Source organism: Lissotriton vulgaris, unplaced genomic scaffold (genome assembly GCF_964263255.1).
Source record: "Lissotriton vulgaris unplaced genomic scaffold, aLisVul1.2 SCAFFOLD_395, whole genome shotgun sequence".
Lineage (NCBI taxonomy): Eukaryota > Metazoa > Chordata > Amphibia > Caudata > Salamandridae > Lissotriton > Lissotriton vulgaris.
In genome coordinates, this window is record NW_028250002.1 from 133,903 (window position 1) to 161,322 (window position 27,420).

General features: G+C 46.0%; 1 protein-coding gene across 1 annotated transcript in view; it reads right to left on the reverse strand.

Annotated features, from left to right (window-relative positions):
* Window positions 1-22,914: 22,914 nt before the first annotated feature.
* Window positions 22,915-27,420, reverse strand: part of LOC147663424 (maestro heat-like repeat-containing protein family member 1) — a 49,653-nt gene continuing 45,147 nt past the window's right edge. Inside the window, exons 12-14 of the mRNA XM_086950466.1 lie at window positions 26,213-26,296; window positions 24,582-24,653; window positions 22,915-22,959 (exon numbers count right to left, since the gene is read on the reverse strand). Of these exons, the coding sequence (XP_086806592.1) occupies window positions 22,915-22,959; window positions 24,582-24,653; window positions 26,213-26,296 (201 nt within the window). The remainder of the gene's footprint in view (window positions 22,960-24,581; window positions 24,654-26,212; window positions 26,297-27,420) is intronic.

Below are 27,420 nucleotides of genomic sequence, written 5' to 3' on the forward strand. Positions count from 1 at the left end.
TCATGCTCTACGAGGTCACTGATGTTACTACTCACAGACTGTATCCAGGTTCCTGTTGGTGGTGGGTGGGATAGGGGCAGCCAGCCATACCACACATGTGTGAATCGATCGATAAGTGAGACGTCCGCATCCATTAAGTTGGGTGTTGAGTTGTGCGCCAAGCGGACCTCCGCAAGGGTATCCCCCCACGTAAGTTCTGTTAAGATGGGAATTGTTCTGAAGTTCTCTAGGTTGAAGGGTATGTTTCAGAAGGGCAGATTTAGGTTGCTGGAGTGGGTGGGGGGAGGGGTAGGGGTATTTTTCATGACAATGTCAAGTTCCTGTGTTTTGTATGGCAAGGGGCTAATAGGTCACACGTGACCGCACACATTGCAGTGCGTATTGATTCTGATCATGATTGTAAGTTGTTGCTAGCTTGGACTCAATGGCCTTATCGATGACTCCGGAAGGTAGAGGTACAGGTAGAACACATTTAAATTTCCTCACGTGGAATATCAGAGGCTTTACACAACCAAAGAAAATAAGACAGGTGTTTGCCTACCTAAATAGATGGGACATAGATGTGGCTGTGCTGCAGGAGACACACATCGCACCTAACACACATCAGCACATAGGCAAACGCTGGGCGCAGTCGTCCTACACTGCTACTTACTCCTCTTATTCGAGAGGGGTGAGCACACTGATCCGGAGGGTTGTGAACTTCACAGTACACCAATGGGAGATATGTTATTGTGTCCGGCACATTACGTGGGCAACGACTAACGCTCCTTAACGTGTACGGTCCGAATGTGGATGCACCCGAATTTTTTCAAGAAGTGTGGGGGCATTTACAGACACTCACAAACACACACATCATATGCGGGGGTGAATGGAATGTGGCTATGGTGGATGGTGTAGACCGTTCCTTACACTCCTCGGAACAGCACAAGCAGGCAAGGACGAAACTTGTTCATATGCTGACGGACCTGTCGTTAACAGATCTTTGGAGACACAGACACCCTGACACACCGGGGGCCACACACATTTCAGCGATCCACAATAGTTGGTCACATTTGGATTACTGGCTGGGCACGGATAGCATTGCACTGTGGGCACAGGACTTGCGCGTCCTACCTAGAACACTGTCAGACCATAACCCTGTATTGTTAAAACTCACGATACCGCATTACGTACCACCCCCGTTTCACTGGAGGTTCAACTCACGTGCTCTAGCTGATAATGTTTACGCTAAAACCATCAATAAAGCGATTAGGGAATATTTTCAGATAAATGCACCAGTGGTGGAGGATCCAGGGCTGTTATGGGAGGCATTTAAGGCCACAATACGGGGCGTGTGCATGAGCACTACAATAGGCATATTAAAGGACATTAGGCAACAGATAAAGCGCTGCGAGACGCGCATGAAGGAGCGAGAAATGGCCTTTGAGACCACTCACGATATCACCCTACTGGGGGAACTGCGTCTAATACACACAGAACATCAAACATTTGTTGACGATGAAATAAATTATATAGATCGAAAACACACGGCTAGATCTTTCGGTGAGGGCGGTAGACCTGGCGGCGTACTGGCAACCAAAATATGCGAGGGCAAGGGACACACGGCTATACTGCGCATCAAGTCTAGGGATGGTACATTACAGACACAAGCCACGGACATTCTGAATGGCTTTGTTGACACTCACGGGGCACTATACAAATCACAACCGATAGCATCAGCGGAGGAGATTTTTAGCTATTTGGAGGATGTGGCAATAGGTTGGCTGTCGGACGGCCAGTGTGGTACTGAAAATTCTGGACCCCGCTATTGTGTGGTACCGAAGGTCTGCATCCGTGTCATAAATATCATCGTACCATGACGATTTTGGTATCGGCAGACCGGTAATGATTGGGATACTATACATCAACATTTGCGTCATGATCGAGTGATGCAATCACCCTGAAATCGTAGTTTTCGTCTTTGAACCCTCGGGTTCCATTTTGTGAGCGGCATCCATTTTTTGATTGCCCTTACCTAGTCAAAACGACCAAAGGCCGAATTCGATCTAAAAGGACACGTACACCTTTGCTGACTCCTCTGTGACCTGGGCGAGTTGACTCCACTGCCTCAAGCCAAACCTGTTCAGGCAGTTCCTTTCCCAATGGCCGAACAAGATTAGTATCAAGGCATAACATGTCATAAACCGTTCATCGCATACAAGCTATGTTTTATCTCACACATACCTTTCCCTGTTTCTTCTTTATGACCTGTTTTACAAGGAGGAGGTGCCCGATTTTATTAGGGGTCTGTCGATATCTGATGAAAGTTCTGGGCCTTGCCGGGAAATCTATCACGAACTGGACAGACTGAAATGTGGGCTTGTCATCGTGACTCTGCTTTTTCTTTGTAGTGAAAATATGTATATGGTCAAACTGTAAAACAAGGAGTTCTTGCCTGAAGCTCAATATTTTGTATAAAAAGAGAAGGCTGGTTCTGTAAAAACGAGCAGTCTCCTGAGAACATACATGCGCTTCATGCTATTGTACTTCTAGGATACCTGTTACTGGTTGCAGCCAATAAATACGATCTTTGCCATCACCTAGAAGACTGTGTTTCTGTGGTCCAATACAGGAAGGACTCAAGGTCTTTGGGTGTTTCCCCTGGCACCGCTGGGTCCATAAAAACCCGGTACCTCAGTTGGCGCCCAACTCGGGGCGGTATCAAGCGGTACCGGTCCAAGCCAGAGGTTCGTGAGGAGCTTCGTGTGAAAATTCCGGCGGACGGCCAGCCACTTCAGCGACCCCTGTATGTCGACGTGGTTCCGAAGGTCTTTGCTGCGAGGTTCCCCGTGTCCCGACGGCTACGAAGGACTGCTGCCCTGACTATCGCCCTGTTTTGGACCCTTGATGAGTGGTAGAGCGAAACGATAGACGAGTCTTCTGGTGACGTCATCGATCATCGATACTTCAGTTAAGTATAAGTGGAGCGTCTCCCAGTCCTTAGTTTGGTTCTTTGTTTGGTATCCTTCGGATACGCTTTGATTTGGAACTTGCAAGCGCCAAAGCCGAAGGACTCGTGTATTCACGAGACTATCGTATTCGATAATCCTTTGCAGTTTGTAGCCAGACTAGAGAGCGAAGATGCCTGGTCTTAGCAGACTTGGAAATTTGTTTTGTCTTGGTTGTAGTAGGGACTCCCGATTGGAGGACTCGTGTCCGGTTCCTCCGATTGGAACTCCAACGTATGAGCTCTATGTGAAGCATGGCGTAGGCCCTATCATATATAATGAAGTGTGGATCCGATACACCAGAAACGATGGTGTCTTAAAATGGCCCCAATATGGTAGCTTCGACACAGAGATTTTAGATAATCTGCAGGTAAAACTTTTCAAGATGAAAGCCCGGCCGGCGATGTTTGATTCCTTTCGCCTATGGCGCAAAGAAGCCAAACAGAAAGAAATGAAATTAGCAAAGAAAAATAAACAAGGTATGTCGATGGTACAAGCTGCCGTGGCGTTCAGGGATAATGAGGAAGAGCAAGAGAGTGAACAAACACTTAGAAGTAGGAAGTTAGCGGTAGACAAGGTCTACCCAGTTTTGCCACGTAAAGGACGAGGATCAAAAGAAGAACTCGATAAAGATCCTTTAATGTCTCATTTACTGAGTTCACCACCGCCTTATGCGCAGAGTGCTACAGCACCCCAACAACCTCCCATTGTTGGTCCACAGGTTCTACCACAAGCACAGCTCCTCTTCAGCTGGTTCCTACTGCTCCGGCGCAGCCCTCTCAAGGGTCGCCGCCTTTGCTACCTACTCCATCTGTTTTTCCTACGACTTCGCCTACTGCTCCAACTGCTTATCCTAATACTTCCTCTATTACTGCCTCCACCTCTGCTTTACATCAGCCTGTCTTTTCCGGCGCTTATGCCTTTCCGTCAGTTTCTCCTTCTGTTCGACAGAGAGTAACAAACACTGTTACTGGCCTTTTCTCACCTTTCTCACCTTTCTTTGGGTCGCCTAATACGACCCCTAACTCAGAACGAAGACAGTTGCGGAGTCAACTGCCTGACTATCGGGAGAGAGAATTATTGGATGAGTTAGCGCGCAAATGGGTTGTCGATACAGCAAGACATGATGAAGAGTCTATTATAGAAGTCTTCCGTCAATGGGAAGCATTGAAACAGAGATATGTTTTTGAACAAATGTGTGTACTTCTCCGCGAAGATCTGAAGGAAAATGATCCGGAACACGATCTGTCTGAGTTTTACCTTGTGCGGTTCAGGTTCGCGGAGGGCATGATTGTGGGCACCGATGTTGAACAAGCGGTTGCGACATTATTATCCTATAGGAGTAGAGGGGGCACTTCCAGATCACTATCTGAATGTGACGCACCAGGTAGGAAAAAGGCGCAACAGTATCCCATGAGAGAGGTTCCCCCAGTTTGGAGGGAAGGTGACGCAAATGCTAATCCAGCCATTCCGCCGCATTTTCAGCGTGTGTGGGTACATGTTCCTTGGAAGAGATCTGAAGTTTTGGCTCTTAAACAGACATTGCCTGATCCCCGTAAAAATCCTGCAGGATATTATAAGGAGTTATCACAGACTGCGAGCTCCTGCATCATGAATTTAGCCGATATAGACATGTTGTTTGGAAATGTTGTTCCACAGCCTTTATGGGGAAAGATTCGTCATACAGATCATGATCAAGAGTTAGGTGACACATGGGTTAATATTGCAACTGCTGATGCTAGACAAGTTGGTGGTGCTAAACCTGAGCCTTTAGTAGCAGAACTTCCTGGTAGGATTATTACGTATATGAAGACTTTAATGCCCGAATTGCGTGTGAATTGGGACAAGTTGTCTGCGTGCAAGCAGAAGAAAGATGAGACTGTGTCCGACTTTTTCACGCAGTTCGAGGAGACTTTCGTCGATAATAGTGGTCAGGATATGGCTACTGAGGGTGGCCAGAGATTGTTTGTTGACAAATTTGTACATAATTTGCTTCCTGAATTATGTAATAAGTTGAAGGATTCTGAGAGTGCTTGGGCCGTTTCCACATCAGCACAGATTTTAGCTACGGCCCAGTACTATGAAAATCGGCGCAAAGATGAGCTAGAGAAAGCGGATAAAAAGACTAAGGAATTGAAAACTATAGTCCTTCTACAGCAAGCTTATCCACCTAGTACTACTAGTCAGCGTGACTATTAGCAACCCCAGCAGTATTCGAGAAACTCGCAAAGAAACGAGTCTTCTCAACCACGTTTACAGTATGGACCGAATCAGTGTGCGTATTGCAAGGAAGAGGGTCATTTCGAGAGTAGTTGTCCGGTTTTGTTACGATGTATGAATGGTGCTTCTGGTGCAAGAGGTCGAGGTGTTCAACAGGCTCCTAGAGGTAGGGGCCGTGGAAATTTCCCCCAGAATGCTCCTTCTTTCCCGCCTCAGAATTCTATGAATAGTTTTGACCAGCAGAATAACGCGTTCGCCAGGACAGCTCAGTACTATGCTGATGACTACTATGCAGAAAACGATTATGTATGATTGCTAGGACAGCCATGGACAAAGAGAGGGAGTTGTTTCAGTTCCAGTAGATCAGAACGGACCTTATGTTGAGGTGATTACATCAGGTGTGTCAGAGCCTTTTCTGTTAGATACTGGTGCTACAAAGAGTTCTATTATGCACTCAAAACTCCCTGGCGCACCTTTGTCTGGCGAAATGAATGTTTCAGTAGGTTTTTCTGGCGCCCCGGTTAGGAACCGATCTCTAGTCCTATGTCCCTTTCTGTTGGGCCATGTGAATTAGAAGCACCCCTTATTCTCACAACAGGTTGTGGCGAAAACTTGTTGGGATTGGATCTGTTGAAAAGATTGTATGCGACCTTGTACTGTTCTCCTTCGGGAGTACAGCTTACACTGGGTAAGAAAGTGGTTTCTCCAATGTACATGTCAAGGGAAAAGCTCCCAGCAGAATTGTCTTCTCTTCCGGATACACTTTGGGCTACTGGCTCTAATGATGTGGGTCTCTTGGAAATAGCGCCATATGTTATAACATTGAAAACTAATGTTAGAATGCCACGCATTCCCCAATACAAGATCTCTAGTGAAGGTGAAAAAGCGTTGTTAGCGATCACTTATGATCTGATTGAGAAAGATGTCATTGAGGAGACAGCAGGCAACATCAGTAATAGTCCTGTTCTGCCGGTTCTGAAGCGTACTGATCCTTCCCAGCCACCTGTGTACCGATTTGTGATTGATCTTAGAGAGGTCAATAAGATTGTTGTGCCACAATTTCCAGTCGTCCCTGATATCACTGCCCTATTGACTATGATTCCAGCTTCAGCCACTTGGTTCTCGGTGATTGACTTAAAGAATGCTTTCTTCAGCATCCCGATTGCCGAGGAGAGCAGAGATATTTTTGGCTTCAATTTAGGAGGCCGAAGTTTCCGCTTCAAACGCGCTCCTCAGGGCTACTGTGAAAGTCCATCAATATTCAGTCAGGCCTTGAAATCGCAGCTTGACACGATCGTTTTACCCGACGGCGCTACCCTTATTCAGTACGTCGATGATTTGCTAATAGCTGCAGATACTGAGGATATTTGTAGGGAAGCCACATTGTCGTTGTTGCGTCATTTATGTGATCTGCACCACAAAGTCTCTCTTTCAAAGTTGCAATATTGTCGACAAGAAGTGACCCACCTAGGTCACCTCTTATCGAAGGAGGGAAGGAAACTGACCCCAGAAAGAATTCAGGCAATTGCAAGATTGAGTGTCCCAAGGACACAGAGAGAAGTGCGTGCTTTCTTGGGCATTACATCATATTGCAGGCAATGGATATTGAATTTCTCCTTATTGGCCAAACCTTTGGTAGCATTAACTCGTAAAGATACACCGAAACCCATTCCGTGGTCTGAAGAGTGTCAGAAAAGTTTTTCCAAATTGCGTGATGCATTGTGTTCGGCTCCTGTGTTGGGTACCCCCGACTACAGTAAGCCTTTTACATTGTATGTCCATGAGAAAGAAGGTTGTGCTTTATCAGTTCTGACACAATCTTTCGGGGACAAACAGCGTCCATGCGCGTACTTTTCAGCGACTCTAGATCCGGTAGCTAAGGCATTGCCAAGTTGCTTGAGAGCCACTGCGGCAGCAGCTGTCTGTATTCGACAGTCTGCTGGGTTAGTAATGAATAACATGCTAATTGTCATGGTCAAACATGCAGTAGACATTTTGCTAAACAGAACAAGGACACAGCACTTAACTAGTGCTCGATTGTCAAGTTATGAGCTGACACTGTTAGCAAGTCATGTACATATAAAGAGGTGCGACACACTAAACCCAGCCACGTTATTGCCCATTCCAGTAGAGACAGATGAAGTCGAGGAACATGAGTGCTGTTTTAGGACAGAAGAAGAGACAAGAGGGAGAATAGATTTACAGGACACTCCTCTTCCTGAATGTGATGATACCTTATGGGTTGATGGTTCATGTTTCAAGTTGCCGAATGGCGATACGACTGCAGCATATGCTGTAACGACGTTGCATACTATTGTTGAAGCTGCACGTATCCCCCACAATTCCGCGCAAGCAGCAGTGTTGATTGCACTTACAAGAGCATGTGTTTTGGCAAAAGGGAAACAAGTGAATGTGTACACGGACAGCCAATACGCCTTTGGCGTGGCTCACAGTTTTGGACGTTTGTGGCGAGAACGTGGGTTTCTGATTTCGCATGGTGCTAAGATCCAGCATGGTCAGTTAGTAAATAAGCTTCTCGAGTCACTGACCTTGCCATTACAAGTTGCGATTGTGAAATGCAGTGCACACAAAAAGGTGACGGATGATGTTGGTCGTGGAAATGCATTTGTGGATGAAGTCGCGAAAGAAACTGCAAGGAATGTAATGAGCCGAATGTATGTTGCAGGCCCTGCGAGATGGATTGGTGATGTTGGTATGTGTGAAGATACGATTGAGAGTGTGAAGTCTATCCAAGCCGAAGCCACAGAGAAAGAGGTGAATGAATGGAGAGAAAGTAAGGGTAAATTGGATGCGAATGGTTGTTGGGTCGAATTGTCAGAACCTCAGAGATGGTTGTTACCCGATGCGTATGTGCTTGCCGTGGTGACAATGGCTCATGGAATGGCTCACATTAGCGTGAAAGGGATCTGTAAGTTGTTGGCTCCAGTATGGCAAAATGTTGGGATCCCTAAGTGTGCAGAGAATGTGGTCAAGAATTGTATGGTGTGTCTGAAATACAACCCTGGTAGAGGAACCCCAACTCCAGCTGGTCATTTTGCGCCTCCAACATATCCGTTCGAGGTTTTGCAGCTAGATTTCATCCACATGGAAAGGTGCAACAATCTGAAATACGTACTCGTTGTTGTTTGTGCCTTCTCCAGGTGGGTGGAAGCATATCCCCTTAAGGACAACACTGCCTTATCCACAGCTAAAGCCCTTGTCAAGGAATTCTTCCCTAGGTTTGGAATGCCTAGAATGGTTTGGAGTGATAATGGAAGTGAATTTGTGGGACGAGTGATGAAGAAAGTGTGTGAGGGGCTAGGCATACAACAGAAGTTCCACGCTGCAAATCACCCCCAATCAGCTGGACTAGTAGAGTGCTATAATGGCACGTTAAAACTGAAACTGGCCAAGATTCAAGCAAGTACAGGTCTTAAATGGCCTGACGCCCTGCCCTTGGCACTGCTATCCACAAGAATTACTGTTCACTCTAGAGTGGGACTTAGTCCACATGAAATTGTGTTCAGCCGCCCGGCCAACATATGGGGAGTGCCAAGGCCCACCAGGTTCAGTGAAATAGAGCATCCTGTACTGCTTGACTATCTGTATGAATTGACGGCTAAATTGCGTGTTTTACACCAACAGGTCCACGACATCCTACCTCAGGCCTCTGAAGCTCCAGGACACCCTATCGATCCTGGAACCTATGTCCTCGTGAAAAACTTCCAGCGGACAAAGAATGATGAGCCCCGTTGGACCGGTCCCCACCTAGTTCTCCTCTCCACAAGATCGTCGGTTCGAGTGGAAGGAAAGAAAAACTGGATCCACGGGACCCATTGCAAGAGGGTCCCGTTACCTCTGCCTTACGACCAGCGGGTCCAGGAAGGGATTGCTGACTCTGAGACCGAGACTTTGCCTCGCTTCTTGCTCTTTAGTGATGCACAGATAAAAGGAACAAACTCTGTACGCGAAAGTGACGACATTCTGCAAGGATCTGTGCCACCGTCAATGCGATTGGACACTACAGAGCCTGAACTTCTGTTTCAAGACCAAACGGCACCTGGTACCAATCGTTATAATTTGAGGCTGAGACCTATGACTATGGACAAATAAACCTTTTTTACTTTTTATTGTGCAGCTCTCTCATCTAGGAAACTTGCTCATTTTTGTTTTTTTTGAACCGCCATCCGGTTCTGCTGCTAGGGTCGCGGTTGCCACAGTCTTTGGAGTGCAGCTGGAGACGGTTAGGTCGACAGTTCTGGTCGGTTCAAGAGAGTTACCCTGGACTGACAGATGCACTCCTTAGCAGAAACAACTTCCCACCGCGGGCAGCAAATTAGGGAGGATGGAGTTTCCCAACATAGAGAGACCTACCAGATCAACGAACTTTGAAACCAGAATATGCACTGTAATGGCAAAAACACGATTTTTAATAGAATGCATTTTTATGTTGTGTAGTATAATGATGTTTTTAATTGGCTATGCTTTATACACCTTTCGAGTTTCATTTGCACCCACTACACAGCCCATACCTCCTCCTACTGTTTCCTCGCATTCTTTTCACCCCCTGCCCGAACATGAGTCCTCTAGGAGATTAGAATTTATAAATAACTCATTCGTTCAGCTCCTACACCAACACCAGTTTGTAGTGAACACAACAAATTGTTGGGTGTGTGGACTTATGCCGCACACGACAGATAAAGGTATCCCTTATTTTGTCTTGCCATTTAGCTACTATGGTTCTCTGTGGGCATTTCAAACAATGTTCCTATTTGCCCTCAAACCATATTCCTCACGTTCCACAGGAAGCAACTCGAGCAACAAGGCACTAGTTGCGGGAATCAGAAATATGAGTAGAGATATCGACACGTATAGAACGATTCCCAGAGACGAATTGCAGGCTTACAGTAGATGGAATATAACAAACTATGAAATTTCCTTGAGTGAGAGCCAGCGAGCAAAGAAGTCCTCCCCAATCTGGATAGTACCCCATCAGGGTCACCTATGTCTGCAGGGAAATGGCAAAAACCCCAGAGCTCAGCTAGGAAAGAGCATCTGTACCGAAACATATGTTTTCTCGTCTCAGACCTCCCCTTCATTCTTAGCAGCTAAGGGTACATATTTCATCTGCCATGATAGAGCATATACATGGCTGCCCCCTGACTTTTCGGGCACATGTTTTATCTCATTCCTGCTGCCACCCACCTACACGGCCGCGGCAGATTACCATAGGACAAGGACAGTTAGGGGTGTTGTGAGTAAAGACGACACTGCGGAACAGGAGTTTGGGGATTTCGCAAAAGGTTTTCTGCCGTTTTGGGGGCCTATGGTGAACAACAAGAACATTCGCCAATTGACGAGGGTAGTTGAATCCGCCGTGATTGAAACGGCTGGTGCCCTTAGTAACTTGACTGCGGAGCTCCAGTCGGACCGCCTTATGACTCTTCAGAACAGGGTTGCCCTAGATGTCATACTTGCAGATCGTGGTGGGGTATGTAAGGTGGTCCAATCCAGTTGCTGCATCTTCATCCCAGATAACTCTCCGACAGTATACCAGGCCATCTCCAAATTGCATAAGATCTCTGAGTCCATTCATGTGGACAAAAGAGACTGGTCCTTAATGGGGTGGTTCTGGGAACTGATATCTGCCTGGGGATGGAAGATTCTGATAGTCATTGGGATGGTCTTAGCCGTTCTGTTTATGTTCTGCCTGTGCGTGCAGTGTGCTCCTGCAATATGTGCCCTCTGTGCTACATCATGTGTAAGGAAACCTGTATCAAGAGGTAAACTAAGTAATAGGATGATGCTACAGCAGCATCTCAATGACTTTATGTATACAGACCTAGACTCAGATTAGCATGAGTATAGGTTATTGCCTATATAAGGGCAAAAGGAGGGTCTGTGGTACTAAAAATTCTGGACCCCGCTATTGTGTGGTACCGAAGCTCTGCATCCGTGTCATAAATATCATCGTACCATGACGATTTTGGTATCGGCAGATCGGTAATGATTGGGATACTATACATCAACATTTGCGTCATGATCGAGTGACGCAATCACCCTGAAATCGTAGTTTTTGTCTTTGAACCCTCGGGTTCCATTTTGTGAGCGGCATCCATTTTGTGATTGCCCTTACATAGTCAAAACGACCAAAGGCCGAATTCGATCTAAAAGGAAACGTACAACGTACACCTTTGCTGACTCCTCTGTGACCTGGGCGAGTTGACTCCACTGCCTCATGCCAAACCTGTTCGGGCAGTTCCTTTCCCAATGGCCGAACAAGATTAGTATCAAGGCATAACATGTCATAAACCGTTCATCGCATACAAGCTATGTTTTATCTCACACACACCTGTCCCTGTTTCTTCTTTATGACCTGTTTTACAAGGAGGAGGTGCCCGATTTTATTAGGGGTCTGTCGATATCTGATGAAAGTTCTGGGCCTTGCCGGGTAATCTATCACAAACTGGACAGACTGAAATGTGGGCTTGTCATCGTGACTCTGCTTTTTCTTTGTAGTGAAAATATGTATATGGTCAAACTGTAAAACAAGGAATTCTTGCCTGAAGCTCAATATTTTGTATAAAAAGAGAAGGCTGGTTCTGTAAAAACAAGCAGTCTCCTGAGAACATACATGCGCTTCATGTTATTGTACTTCTAGGATACCTGTTACTGGTTGCAGCCAATAAATAGATCTTTGCCATCACCTAGAAGACTCTGTGTTTCTGTGGTCCAAAACAGGAGGGACTCGAGGTCTTTGGGTGTTTCCCCCGGCACCGCCGGGTCCATAAAAACCCAGTACCTCACCAGAGGGAATATTTGGCGTTACCCATTACGGTAGAGGAAGTGACTGACGTGATCAAATCACTTCCGAACGGGAAGGCACCTGGCCCAGACGAGTACACAAATGAATTTTATAAACAATACGTAGATGTGCTTGCGCCTTATATGGTAGAAATGTACGGTGCAGCTTTCGACCGGGCAGAATTACCCCCTACACTTCGGAAGCTGTGATAATCGCCCTTTTAAAACCCTCCAAAGACCCGGAATTGTGCAACTCTTACAGACCGCTATCGCTTATCAATACTGATTCCAAAATACTCGCGAAATTACTGGCGGTTCGGCTGACTCCACTGATGACGAAATTGGTCCTCCCGGACCAGGCAGGGTTTATCCCTACGCGGGCAACATCCCATAACACTAGGACACTGTTTGCCCTCTCGCACTATCTTCAGCCTTCCACGAAGGCAGTGGCAGTCATGCTTAATGCCGCCAAGGCTTTCGATTCTATTGAATGGAGCTATCTGATTGCTATTCTGCAGAGAATGGGCTTCCCCAAACGTTTCGTACAATGGGTATCGTTGATATACACCAATCTGTGCGCCCGAGTTCGAGTGAATGGTTACGTCTCTGACATCTTTAATATAGAGCGAGGTACCAGGCAAGGGTGCCCGCTTTCACCCTTGCTCTTCACGCTAGCACTGGAGCCATTGGCCTGCCTGATCAGACAGAAATACAAATCGTCGGCCCTGCAGTTCCCTTCCAGACCACTTCATATCTCGCTGTACGCAGACGATATGTTGTTATACGTTCGCGATCCCAACACACATTTAAATCGGCTGCTGCGAGAGTATATCAAATTCGGGGTACACTCGGGATTGGCCATAAACTGGTCCAAATCCTCCATTATCCCTCTAACGGATACGACGACTCCCTTTGACACTGAATATCCGCTAGAATGGCAGAAAGATCCCATACGGTATCTGGGTGTGATGTATCATAGAGACCCTGAGGTGATTATCAGGTCGAACTATGGGTCAGCGATCTCCAAATTGGAAGACAAGGTACAGCGTTGGATACAATTGCCACTATCTTTGGCGGATCACATAGCGATCGTGAAAATGAATGTGTTACCTAAACTATTATACCTTTTTAATAACATCCCTATCACACCCCTTGGAGAGGTTTTCCGCCGCATAAAATCACTCGTACTAAAGCTCATATGGGCAGGCAAACAGGCTCGCGTGGATCTAACTCTTCCATATATCTGGGGAGGTTTCGGGGTGCCGGACTTTCTATTGTATTATTTATGTGCCCAGGCCCAATATGCTGCTTATTGGTACCACGAGTTACCGTACATCGCTCATACTGCCATTGAGGAAGGGGACGGGGAACCAATCCCATTGACAGCAATCCTGTCTCATGTCAGACAACCCCTTCATGCTCAAGACATCAACACTATCGACACCACAGTCAAAGCCTGGCAGAAACTGGGGCAACTGGCGCATAAGACCCCGCTATATGCACCTGCAATGCCATTACATCACCATCAGGCGTTGTCGGTCACAGGTGAAAAAGTGGGCATGTCACTATTACAACAAGTGGGCATAGAAAGAATGGGTGACCTGTTTCATGAGGGCACATTTCTTGACATTGAGGACCTAACATATATTCAAAACAAGTCGCCCATGTTCCACTTCACGCACCTCAGATTGAAACGCGCACTGAAAGAACTTTATCCTACATTCCCCAACGAACCAGATAGTTTAGACACACTACAGCTGCTCATTGAAACCCAAGACTTATCGCACCTAGTATCAAGACTATACTCCACAGCACAGGCTGAGATACCACACACCACTGAGAAGGCTAAAGCACGATGGGACACGGTATTAGAGGATTCACTGACAGACCAAGAATGGCAGCAAACTTGCGCATTAACACAAATCCTCACTCCTAATGGCAACCTCAGAATTATCCATTAGAAGTTTGTACATCAGGCGTACTACACGCCTGCGCGTATGTGTAAATTTGGCCTACAAGTAGAAGACAGGTGTAAGAGATGTGGGGTGGAGGGTGCAGATTTCGCACACTTGGCTTGGTCATGCCTAAAGGTCCAAGACTACTGGGCGGAGGTAACCACAACACTCTCTACTATGATAGGGGTAGAGGTAGAATGCACAATACGGTCCTGCCTGCTAGGAATCATACCACATCTTAAAGCCGCCAAACGCAAATTTTGTGTGATTTCCCTACTGTTGGCCAAAAGACAGATTGCACAATGCTGGCACAGTAGGAACGTGCCAAAAGCATCCAGATGGCTACACGACATGTCCAGCTGTAGAGATAAGCTGTTAACATACGAGGAAGAGCTACCGGTGAAATCTAGGCCCAAGAACTTTTGGGACTACTTCACGGATTATATGGGTACACTGGATGTGGACGCGCGTGAGTGATCCATATACACGAGTTACAATGTAAGGGTCGATGTTGTGATGGTTGTGTGCCGTACTGTCCCGTCGGATTGTACATGTCATGAATCATACAGATTACACTGTTGTGACAGCTGGATTGTAATGGTCTCATTTTCAGGTTTCTAAGTAATTGTTTTCTGTTTGTCGTTGGACATCTACAAAAGAACCATAAAACTGTAAGACTTCATGTAATGCATTAAGCCGCCGGACCTAGCGTTGTCGGCTGAAGGGCTGTGTAACTCCTTCATTGGCTTGTCCTATTTCTTACCTCGCAGCCGGCCCCAGGGTTGTAGGCTCCTGGCTGTGTACGATTATCAAATGACAATAAAGGTCTTGCAAGAAAAAAAAAGAATACAGTTTCTACCTTATCTGATAAATACCATCATGTCTGCAAAGGGCTCACCTACCATTATATATCACTCTCCTCCCCTACATTGTAAAGAGCATCAGGAAAGAAATTACTGGTGGGCGTGGCCAAGCAGCCTAAAATGGTGGCCGCGTTTTAAGCAAGCTGGTGTCAGCTCTGAGAATCCTGCTGAATCTGACCCTTAGGCGACCTTTTTCGGTCGCAAGCACACAAACAATGGTCCTTATTTTCACCCCCTTTGACTCACCTGAGCCAATCCAGGGAGTCTGTGATGAGAGAGATAATTCGGTGATCGACAACATGGGTGTGCATATGACCTGCCGGAAGACTGCCTGCCGGTGGCAAATACCACCTGGAGCTGTGAACCCACAGTGGCGAACACCCCTTTGCATCAACTCCTGGATGAGCGAGGGAGAGAAGACAGCTGATTAGCCGGGGTGTGGGACAAAGCTGTTTTCACTTCCAAGTGGTAGCCCGTAATACCGGAACGGGTACATTAGAGTGGAGGAGATGGGCTGCCGGGACGAGCCGACTATGGGGCAACCTTTTCTCTGATACAAAAATCCATAAGGTGGCCCGAACCCTTGTCCCCTTTGGCTTACCCAAGTCCATGCTGGGAGCCGGGGACAAGAGAAACGCATTTGTCCATACAACGCCCTGCCGTGAGACTGGCATGCCGGCAATGGACACAACCTGGAGCTGCAATCGCACAGTAGAGACCCACCTTTACCTCAGCATTGACTGTTGGGGCACAGCGAGGCTGAGGAGTCAGTCTCAAGAAGAAGAGAGATAAGGACCCCCTTTCACCTTTAGGCAACCACAAGAGTTTGTGACAGCCCAGCTGAACTGATGGACAAGGGTAGATGAGACAGACTGAGCAGCATGAGACTCCAGGACTACGATTGCAGCCTGGGTGGGTGGAAACCCACACAAGACATCTCGCCCCAAAGCCAGAAGACCTGCACACAGCTTCCCCCTCAGGAGGTGACCACCCCAGGAGCCCAAAGGGCCTGGGACACTACTACAGAAAACACTGGGCTTTGACGGTCACACAAGTACAGCAATACTCCATCTCCCCATGGTGTCTCAGGAGGATAGAGGGGGTGGCCCCTGTCCTGGACCCTCAAGACATGGCATCACAGAGACAAGCGTAACCAGATGTTCCCTGTATCTGGTGTTAGGGGGGGGACCCTCCTGTGCCCTTATGGCTGATGGGCCTGCCAGAGGACACGTAAGACCATCACCTGGAGAAATTCCTCATGGAATAGTAAAGACCCTGGATCCTGGATTGTGAGTATTCCCCCTACTTTGTTGTGCAAAGGGCACACAGGGGGCTTGCCCTAAGGCCTCCACCAGGGGGGACCTCCTAGAGCCATTGTCATCAGGGTACTGAATTTGTGAACTGATAATCTATCCTGTGGCAGGTACACCAACATCTAGACATCCATTGTATCAACTCCAGGGTTATGCTCTTCTCCGATTACACAACTAAAGTGCAGCTGCTTTGTAAATTATTCCTAGAGGTTAAGTAGAAAGTCAGGGCTGTGGACATTCAATATATACTGATGCAACCTGCCAAACTGAAATGAATGTCTCAGTGGAGAACCATTTTCTTTGAGAGCCCGGAAGAGGCATGGGACTGAGCAGCGGAGAGGAAATAACTGCCCATATAAACATAGGAGCCAATGACATCTCGGGAGACCGTAGGGGGTCAACCATCCCACCCTAGAAGGAAATGCAGCAGACTGATAGGAGGGCAACTCTGGTCACAACCAGAGGACAGACATAGGGCATCCTCTTCATAGAGCTCGGGTGATCACCGGGAAGGGGACCCTACTAGTAGATGATGAGAAGTTATTCAGCGTTATAGAGGGGAAGTTTGGTCCCCTTCCTACCTTTCCTCCATGTATAGCTACAGATTTCTTCTCATTCACTGATGGAGAAGAGACACATTGCCTCCTGAGAGAGGGGCTTGCATGCGGTGAAGCTATACAAGACTATGGTGATTACTTTCTGCCGACTTCCCCCCTCCCACTCCGTCCCACCCCACCGCTGTTACCTGTGCCAGCGAACCCTGAAGTTGGGTACTTTAGGGCTGATTTCAGTTGCAACACTATGCCTCACGCAAGACACATTACACGGCCACGGGCCCTAGTCAAACGGGCTCAACGACTCGCCTTTACCTCTGACAACAACACCATTACAATGGGCTTTGCACAATGCATTTCCGTGGCGGCAATGCCACCACGGAAAGGCATGCGGAGACTCCCTGCGGGGGCCCCCTGCGGGCCCCCTCGGAGTCCGTGGCTTGGGGGGTGCACATGGGGGGAACCATGTGTGCAACATGGCAGGCACCGTGCGGTGCCTGTCATGTTGCGCTTTGCAAAGTGCAACGTGCACTTTTACCATTGCGGTGGGCGGAGATTCCTGCTCCGCCCGCCGCAATGGTAAACATACAGGATGGTCCCGCCTGTGTGGCGGGCGCATCCTAATGCCATTGTTGGGACCCCCGCACTGTGAGCGGGCGGTCCACTTCTCCGTTAGGGTGGCGGGCGGCCAAAGCCCGCCCGCCATCCTAATGGACCCCTAAAGGTTTTCTCCATGTACAACAAGAATAAATCCCATATATAGGGGGATCTATTATCTATTATAAGTTATCTATTACAAGGTCTAGTCTTTTAGCAATCTAATGCTGGGCAAGGTCGTATTACAACCATCATATTACAGCGAGTTCATATGGGGACCTAGGGCAACATCCTTTTGCGGATTAACACTGTTTGTGAACAGATCATAGGTTTTGTATATTGTACAGTTCTCTGTAAAAAAAAACGTAGCACTATCATATTGTTCTACAATTTGCACACAATCAAATCTCCTTAGGCCTTAAAGACGGGTGCCCCAGGAGGCAGTTATAGGCCTTTAGTGAGGCACTATACTCTATAACATGAGTTTTCATATATCAAGTAAAGACGAAGTAACAAGGTGCATCATGAGGATAGAAATCCCTCCCGAGCGTGCTGTATTAAGCCTGCCATAAAAAGCTCCAAACCCTCATTCTGCTCATCAGATCCCATCCCTCCCAATTTTATAAACAACAAGAAAATTCAATATAAGTGTTGGACTTGGCCCTTTTTGCAGGGTCATCCCTAAACTTTTTGCCTTCCTCCTCTATTTTTTCTGACCTGTTGTTGGTTGTTTTTTGACTCTGGGCACTTTACCACTGCTTATCAGTGCTAAAGTGCATATGCTCTCCCTATTGTAAATTGATGTATGGATTAGTGATTCCATGATTAGCTGATTTGGTTTACTTATCAGACCCTAGTACAGTGCACTGAGTGTGCCCAGGGCTTGTAAACCAAATGCTGTTAATGGGCTTGCAGCACTGGTTGTGCCACCCACAGAAGCAGCCTGTAAAAGTGTGTCTCAGGTCTGCCATTGCAGAGCCTGTGTGCAGTCTGCTACTGCCATGTTGACTGGGCAAGTGCACCCACTTGCCAGTCCCTAAACCTTCCCTTTTCTTCATATCAGACACCCTTATGGTAGGCCCCAGGGCAGGGTGCATTGTAAGTATAAGTTAGGACAAGCCCTGTTGTGTGTGGCATGTCCTAATAGTGAATTACAGCAATTTTCGTTTTTCACTATTGCAAGGATACCTGTTCTCCATGTGCCAGAATGGGCAGTTAGATTAAACCTCTTATAATTCTAACTGACTCAGAGGACATGGTAGAAATTCAAGTTTAGTACGCCTGAACTCAGAATGATAAAATACATATTTTAGCGAAGTTGGTTTTAACATTCTGTGTTTGAAAATACCACTTTTAGAAAGTAGGTATTTTCTTGTCTAACTACCCAAGCCTGCCTCTACTAGTTTGTGTATTCCTTGTCTGGAGTTTGAGTGACAGGGCTGGGGGATTCCAGGAGACAGGATGAGTCAGCCCAGTGGTGAATATAGAGATCTGCATCTAGATGGGTGGGAGGAGTTGCACTTGGGACCTGAATAGGGCTGCGCCTGCCTTCCACAATGCCGGCTCCACCCCCTGTGGTGCGTCTGATGTCTCTACCCTGCACTGTGAAAAGAGAGAAGGAGTCATGCCAACAGATGCTCCAGGGCTGTGCCTTTCCTCCACAATGCTGGCTCCAACTCCTGTGGGGCGTCTGATGTTTCTGCCCTGCACTGTGAAAGGAGAGAAGGAATCATGTCAACAGAGTGCTCCAGGGCTGTTCCTTTCCTCCGCAATGCTGGCTCCACCTCCTGTGGGGCGTCTGATGTTTCTGCCCTGCACTGTGAAAGGAAAGAAGGAGTCATGTAAATAGAATGCTCCAGAACTGGTTTGGACTAGGCAAAACCCCCTCTGCCCTCAGAGGACAAATAATTTTGGGGTATAAATATTGGGACCCTCATCCCAAGAAATTAGATCACTTTTGGACAACAAGAAAAAACCTTTGCTGAGGAGAGGAACCTGACGAAACTGAGGAAAGACTATCCCTAAGCTGAAGTGCTGCTTGGGGGACTGGCCTACAGTGGTTGCCTGACTGCCAAAGAAAGGTGAGAGGAACTTTGTGTGTACTTTCATCAACTTGTGTAAGGCTCTCCAAGGGCTTGCAACAGAGCTTGCCTCCTGCTGAAGTCTCAGGGACGGCAATTGCAAAAACAACAAGTGATGGACCGAATGTGGATCAATGTCACACATTCACCCCAGTCAAAAGATCTGGGCCCAAATCCATCGTTTTTTTGCACTCCACACCACCCTGGGTTAGACAATGGCGATATGCAAATCAGCTCTGACCCTGTTGCCCCATGGGAACAGTCCAGTCCGAACTACAAAAGCCATGTCCTTCCCAGAACGGAATCAAGCATCCGAGGAACGGACCGGTTTCGAGGTAACACCTCTCATCAGCCCGGCTAGCTTGATTCCAAGTGGTGTGGAGTGCCTGGGACCCACGTCTGGGCATCCCAAGCGCACTTAGGGCGGCAATTGCAAAAACAACAAGTGATGGACCGAATGCGGATCAATGTCACACATTCACCCCAGTCAAAAGATCTGGGCCCAAATCCATCGTTTTTTTGCACTTCACACCACCCTGGGTTAGACAATGGCGATATGCAAATCAGCTCTGACCCTGTTGCCCCATGGGAACAGTCCAGTCCGAACTACAAAAGCCATGTCCTTCCCAGAACGGAATCAAGCATCCGAGGACCGTACCGGTTTCGAGGTAACACCTCTCATCAGCCCGGCTAGCTTGACTCCAAGTGGTGTGGAGTGCCTGGGACCCACGTCTGGGCATCCCCAGCGCACTTAGGGCGGCAATTGCAAAAACAACAAGTGATGGACCGAATGTGGATCAATGTCACACATTCACCCCAGTCAAAAGATCTGGGCCCAAATCCATCGTTTTTTTGCACTCCACACCACGCTGGGTTAGACAATGGTGATATGCAAATCAGCTCTGACCCTGTTGCCCCATGGGAACAGTCCAGTCCGAACTACAAAAGCCATGTCCTTCCCAGAACGGAATCAAGCATCCGAGGACCGGACCGGTTTCGAGGTAACACCTCTCATCAGCCCGGCTAGCTTGACTCCAAGTGGTGTGGAGTGCCTGGGACCCACGTCTGGGCATCCCCAGCGCACTTAGGGCGGCAATTGCAAAAACAACAAGTGATGGACCGAATGTGGATCAATGTCACACATTCACCCCAGTCAAAAGATCTGGGCCCAAATCCATCGTTTTTTTGCACTCCACACCACAGCAGACTTCACCCACTGGCTCCTCAAGAGTTCTCCTGAAGTGCCTGCAGTTGTGTTGGACTTTTTAGGGACTTGCGCGTCGCAAGGAGCTGGTAGCACGACTCAAGATCGAGAAGTGTGTCGCAGAGCTGCCTCTTCACAACATGAGGTGCCTCGCATCGCCAGAGGAGAGTATCGATGTTGCAGCAGATGCCGCCGCCTCACCGGGAAGCGTGTCGTAGGAGTAGAGGATCGACGTTGTATCAGTCGCCGCCGCATCTCCGAGTAGCATGTCGCAGGGCCTGTCGCCGCTCATCGCCGGAGAAGAGGATCGACATTGCAGCAGATGCCTCCGCATTACCGGGAAGCGCGTCGCATCAAGGAGAAAGCACCATCTTTATTTCTTTGCACCGGATCTTAGCTGCATTTCCATCGTTGCAACACTTTCGTTGCCCTTCGTGTCGCATCTTAAGGTACATAGACTCAAAGTGTTGCATTTTAAGAACTAAAGAGAACTAAGCTAAAACGACCATCTTAATTTTAGGATTGTGAATTTTTGTTGGTAGTGGTCTTGTGATAAGCCTATATAAAGAATACTTATTTTTTATATAAAACCTGTGTGGTATCCATGTGTAGTGTTGTCACTTGATTACTGTATGTGTTCACAAATGCTTTACACACTGCCTCTGAGATAAACCTGGCTGCTCGTGCCAAGCTACCAATAGGGTGAGCAGGGGTTCTTTTAGGAGTATACCCCCCTTACCCAGACTAGAGGCAAGGGGCCCTATTTGTCACAAGTACCTACCTGGGCCAACTACAGACCCCCAAATCTAACAATAAGAAAGGACATTTTGAGACACACAGCTACGGGGTTTGTTTACTAATTACCTTGTCTCTTACTTATGCCAGAGAAGCCATATGATCCTCAGTTACATCTCTTCCTTCTTAGAATGAGTCAGGAGTCGAAAAAATCATTTGGGGTAAAAAGCGAAAAATCTCCTGCGAGTTAGGGGCTTAGATACTCTTTCACTTTTTTTTTACTTTGTTATTTATTTCCTCAAGAAAGATGTATGTGCCCATTACCCTGCTCAAGGACACTACATAATAATTGAAACAGTGAGATTATTTTTGTCCATTGAAACATCCCAAATAACGAAGATGGTTGAAAATAGTTGAAGAAGATTCATAAATGTGATCAGCATGGATTTCGTTTTTTATGGTGATTTGTGTAAATGTGGTTTCTTAGATTCTTCATGGCTTTTTAATGGCTGGCATAAGCGTTTACATAAACAAGGGACAAATTAGTAGGCTTGAGTGACAAAAAATTCCACAGCACTCCGCGGAGGTGCACAAGCAGCAGAGTGAGATAAGTCATGCTGCTGATTTTTACCACAAGAAGTAAAACAGCGTGAACAGCACCACAAGCAGAGCAAGAGGAGCAAGCTTCTTTCTGCCAATTGAAAACATGTTTAACTTGAGTGGCAGCTTCCTCAATGCAAGTGGCCGGTTTTTCAACGTGAGCAGTAACGATCTGCTGTGACAACCCATGTTGAGGATTCTCGCCAAGAGATAGTCTAGCCTTGGTGAACCAGGAGAGAGGAAATACTCCACTGCATGCCACTTTGCAGAGTTTTTCAGATCTCCGTGCTCTGTGCGGGGCACAGAGTGGGAAATACTCTGCAAACTCCGGAAGTGCAGCAGAGTTTACTGCCCAGCTAATAAACAGAATTCTTTTCTTCATGTTGCTTCTCTTGCACATGTCTGAACCAAGCAAATTCATAGACAAAGACCAGTGTGTCCCTGTGTTTCAAATTTGGGAATGTGATTTAAGAAACATGTTCCACCCAAATCTTAAATTCTGCATTAAAAAACCTTGCTGAGTGTGCCTTTTCAAGAGTGTTGCAATATGCCCCACACCTACTTAGTTTTAAAACTCTATCTTGAAGGATTATGCCAGTCATGTAGCCAAGAATATATGATAGCTCTCATTAAAGGCAAGAGTATGGATTTTCTTTATTTAATTTATTATGTTCCAAGGGCACCTTAAAATGCATAACAAACAAAAAATGGACAATGTTTACCTTCAGTTAAGTGTGGGTAAGAACATTCACATTACACATATTTTTTGTGTTGAAAATTTGAATTGAGTTTTATAATATAATACAAGTTAATAATAAGGCATCAATAAGTGGTTAATAAATACAATACTAAAAAAAGATATCAATGGAGGTATAACATTTGCTGTTGAATAAAACAAATAAATATGGAATTCATAAATAGGTATATAATAAATGTTTATTTAAATAAATATGTAAAGAAAGGAAATGGTGAGGGATCCTCCATAAATGTGATCAGTGATATCAGTCACAGTGGTCAGAATCGAAAGATTGCATTTCGGCTGGAACCTGAAAGTTGAAAGGTACAAGGTCAGATTGGTAAAGTAGGCAATTGCCCATCCTCACAGTCTAGCAAGCAACGTGGAGGCACCATGAGCTCATAAAATATCTTTTGCCTTGCTTTAAATGTTGGCTTGCAAATAATTTAAATAACTATAAGTAAGGTAAAGGGGGAGTTAGCTGGGAAGAGATTATGCCTCTTTAAACACTACAAGAGGTAAGACAGTTCATAAAAATGTGCTTCCATACAATATTGTACTCCAGTAGCGGCCTCATCTCTTCTCCAGTGTCACAACCTCTCCCACGCAGGAGCTACTCCACAGAATTCTACTACTCTTTGAAGTCTCTAAACAGCCAGTAGGAGTTTTGTACTCATTCAGATTATTTATAACAATCTGACCGCGACCTGATAAACACCAGTCTTAGACTCTAGGGGGCAGATAATGTTACTTACCCATCGGACCCCCCTTGCATCTGAACTAGATTTGCAGAATTATTTTGCTCTTCTGTGGCAATCCCAAAGCATCCATATAGGGATGACAGTCAAGCTCTTGGGAGCTCTATTCTCACATGATGCATGTAATTAATTCATATAAACAAAGTCTTTCTCTTTTAAAAGGTTTTGCACCCAATCTTAATCAACATAAATGTGTTTCTTATATGATGAGGACTGCTTTGAATGACCCTACCCCAGAAACGCTCCTTCTACAGCACCATTGGGATGTGAGCCTCAGTCTCTCCATGTCGTATGTTGATTTAACTTTTTCCCAAGACTCTTGAAAACCTATGCATTTACTTCTTTTTCTACACACCCAACTGTAATGTAATTTAAAACATTAATCAAATGTCTTCCATCAGAAGTGGTTCTGGAATTCTAAGACTATGAAGGGCCGATTGTATTCTTTAATATCTAGGACAAGAATATTGTGGCACAGTAAAACAGTGGACAAAATATAGAGGGACAAAATATCGAATGGTAAATGCACAGAGGGATGTATACATTTGCCATTATTAACGCCACATAAATGAAGATATATGTGTATGTTTTTTTTGGTACACAGATGTGGAATTAGGTACAGAAAATCTATGCAAATACCTTTTGACATTTTGTCTCTCGACTTTTTGTCTCACAATATTCATGTTCAGAGACACATTTGGAAGGCCAAATTATTGAACACAGTGAAAATGATGCAACATAATGTAGTGCATTCTGTGATAATACTATTTTGCTGTTTCATCACATATTAATGCTGTTCTCACAAGACGTTCTGGCTCTCTAGTACCAATATAACACTTGGGTGAAACAATCAGGTGAGTAGTTAACGTTTGCCACCGCGCAGCACCATGTGTTATATTTGATCCTTCTAAACAAGCCAAACATTTATTTGTGGAAAACTGCAAAGTGTGTACCATAGGATGGATTATTTGGCAAGTAAAGCAAACCCATAATTGGATGGGAGAAACCCCTGGATACCCTCATGGGTGACAAGCACTGCTTTACAAATCCACCTTACATTTACATTACATTCCAGAGACCACATTGATTAGTAACGGTTAGTTGTGTGATTCTTTCAATTGGATAGTACTCACACTCTCTCTCACATTGACAGAAAAAAGCATCAAAATCTTACCTCGCCCTCTGTAGATAGTATGAACTCGCACAACCTGAGAGTGCTGTTCATCATTTTGATCATGTTCTCAAGCTGATAGATAGAGAGAATGGAAACAAGAAGGCTATTTAGACTTGTAAAACTGTTGATATATTTCTCTCTAAAATGGCAAAACTGGTTGATCCTAGGTAATACGATAGGATAGTATTTATAAAGCGCACTTATACCAGCTGGTGTCAAGGCGCTAAGTGAACAGGGAGAAGTGACAGCAACAACAACCTGCTAGGAGGCAAATAACCAGGGGCCAGATGTACGACCGGGGCATTTAGCGACTTGCAAATTACGCTCAATTTCGAGTCGCAATTTGCGAGTCGCTAAATGCCATGTACAACAGTGTCAGAGACACTGTTTGTGATTCCCAATGGGGTTGCACAATACATGCCTCATCAGTATTCATGAGGCACTCGCAGTTTGCGACCCCAGTAAGAATGGCTGGCCTTCAAAGGTATGGCGACTTGCTCGACTTAGAAGACCTCCATGTCTGAGACTGCTTTTCAATAAAGCAGTTTTTTTTAAAACCCAGCCCCTTTTCCTTTTCCTTAAAGGAAAACTGGATGTGTTTACAAATTAACGTTTTTGTTTTCCCCTGCATTTGCAAAGTGGAAGGGTCCCCTGGGGACACCTTCTCATTTGAGAGTGCATTATCACCCTCTTGAAGAGGGCGGTAAATTGTGAGTGTTTTGTGACTGCAATTGCAATCGCAAAACATCCTTACATAGGGTAGCAAATCGCAATTAGGAAGGGACACCCTCGGAATGCCCCATCCTAATTGTGAGTTGCAAATCCTATTTATCAAATTGCAAATAAATTGCTACTTGCTAAATAGGGTTTGTACATGGCCCTATTAGATTTTGCATGTGCAAACAGGTCGCTAACCCATTTGTGCATGCAAAAATGGGTCATGCATCTGGTCCCAGGTCTTCAAGAGCTTCCTAAAGACCGGAAGGGAGTCTGCCTTGGATATCAGAAGGGGCAAAGATTTCCAGAGTTTTACGGCTGCCACAGAAACGGAGCGGCCACCCCACTTGCACCTGCGAAATCTGGGAGTGACCAATTTTTTAAGAGAAGATTTTTTTATTCTTTTCTCAAAGCCAATGCCAGCTGTTTCCTTTGTCTAGTTTAGAAGTGAGGCAAAATTTGATCCTAGAGTGAAATGGAATTTTTGAGCCCATAAGTTCTTGCTTGTCCACAAGTAGGATCAACCCAGTGTATTGTTTTCTCATCTCTCACAGAAGAGGTTAGTCTAGTAGTCAAGACAATTGTTTTAATTAATCCCTGTTACCAGCAGGAGATAGATTCCAACTCTGTCTGTTTACTCTATGCACTAAAACCGTCTTTGAAATTAAGAAATCAGCTCTAGCTTTCTAAGGGTACCAGTGGCTGAGAGACGGATTGAGTTGCTACACCATTCACTCCTTGCTAGTATCGTAAAGAATTCCTTTGTTTCTGAGAATGGAGTGCATTTTCCACAGGCAGTTATTCCTGTGATATCTTGCAGATTTACTTAGATTTGTGAAGATGGAATGGAAGAAACAGAGTCCGAGAGAGGAGGCACATAAACATGATGTTATGGTATTTTAAAGAAGACTCACATGTTTCTCAGCTGCTAAGGTGGGGATGTTGAAGGCATCTCTGTGTTCCGGTGGTGTTACTTCTTCAAGTAGTTTATATGGATACTGAAAATATAATAAAAAAGATCAGCATTACCAAGACCATTGTCAACAAATGTGGACTGTTATAAGTTTCCAGAGATGGAAGTCATGAAACGCTGCACACCTCAAACAACTAAAAATGGAGAAAAAAAATTGTACAAGTAACTGCATACTATGCTTGCTTCCTATTTTGGCATTTCACATCCATAGCACCTTGTGTTCATCACCTTTTAAAGTAGAAGATATGTGTGAGTGAAATGTTTCTATTTGTGAGTAAATGATCAAAGATGCAGAAATAGTGAATAATGGTGAGCTGGCAGTGTACAAGTGTACTGCTACTAGAAGTGCTCACTCTGCTCTTTACTCAAGAAATCTTATATGACTCCTAAACAATACATTTTCTACCTTTTTCTACCTTATTGATGAATACCATCCTGGCTCCAAAGGGATCATCTACCATTGACATATCACTCTCCTCAACTACATTGTAAAGAGCATCAGGGAAGAAATTACTGGGGGGGGTGGCCAAGCACCCTAGGATTGTGGCCACATTTTTAACAAACTGGTGTCTGCTCTGAGAATTGTGCTGAATCCGACCCTTAGGCGACCTTTTTTCGGTTGCAAGCACCTGAACAATGGCCCTCATATTCACCCCCTTTGGCCCATCCAGGGAGCCCGGGATGAGAGAGATCATTTTGGTGATCGACAACATGGGTGTGCGTATGGCCTGCCGAGAGATGGCCTGCCGGTGGCAAACTCCACCTGGAGCTGTGAACCCACCGTGGCAAACCCCCCTTTGCATCGATTCCTGGGATGAGCGAGGGAGAGAAGACAGCTGATTAGCCGGGGTGTGGGACAAAGCTGTTTTCACTTCCAAGCGGTAGCTCGTAATAGCGGAACGGGTACCTTAAAGTGGAGGAGATGGGCTGGGCGCTATAAGTAGCCAGGACTGCAACTGCATCCTGGAAGAGCTGACTATGGGGCAACCTTTTCTCTGAGGCAAAAATCCATGAGGCGGCCTCCGCGCTTTTCCCCTTCAGCTTACCCAAGCCGGGGACAAGAGAAACGCATTAGGCAAACAACGCCCTGCCGTGAGACTGGCATGACGCTAACGGACACAACCTGGAGCTGCAATCCCACAGCAGCGA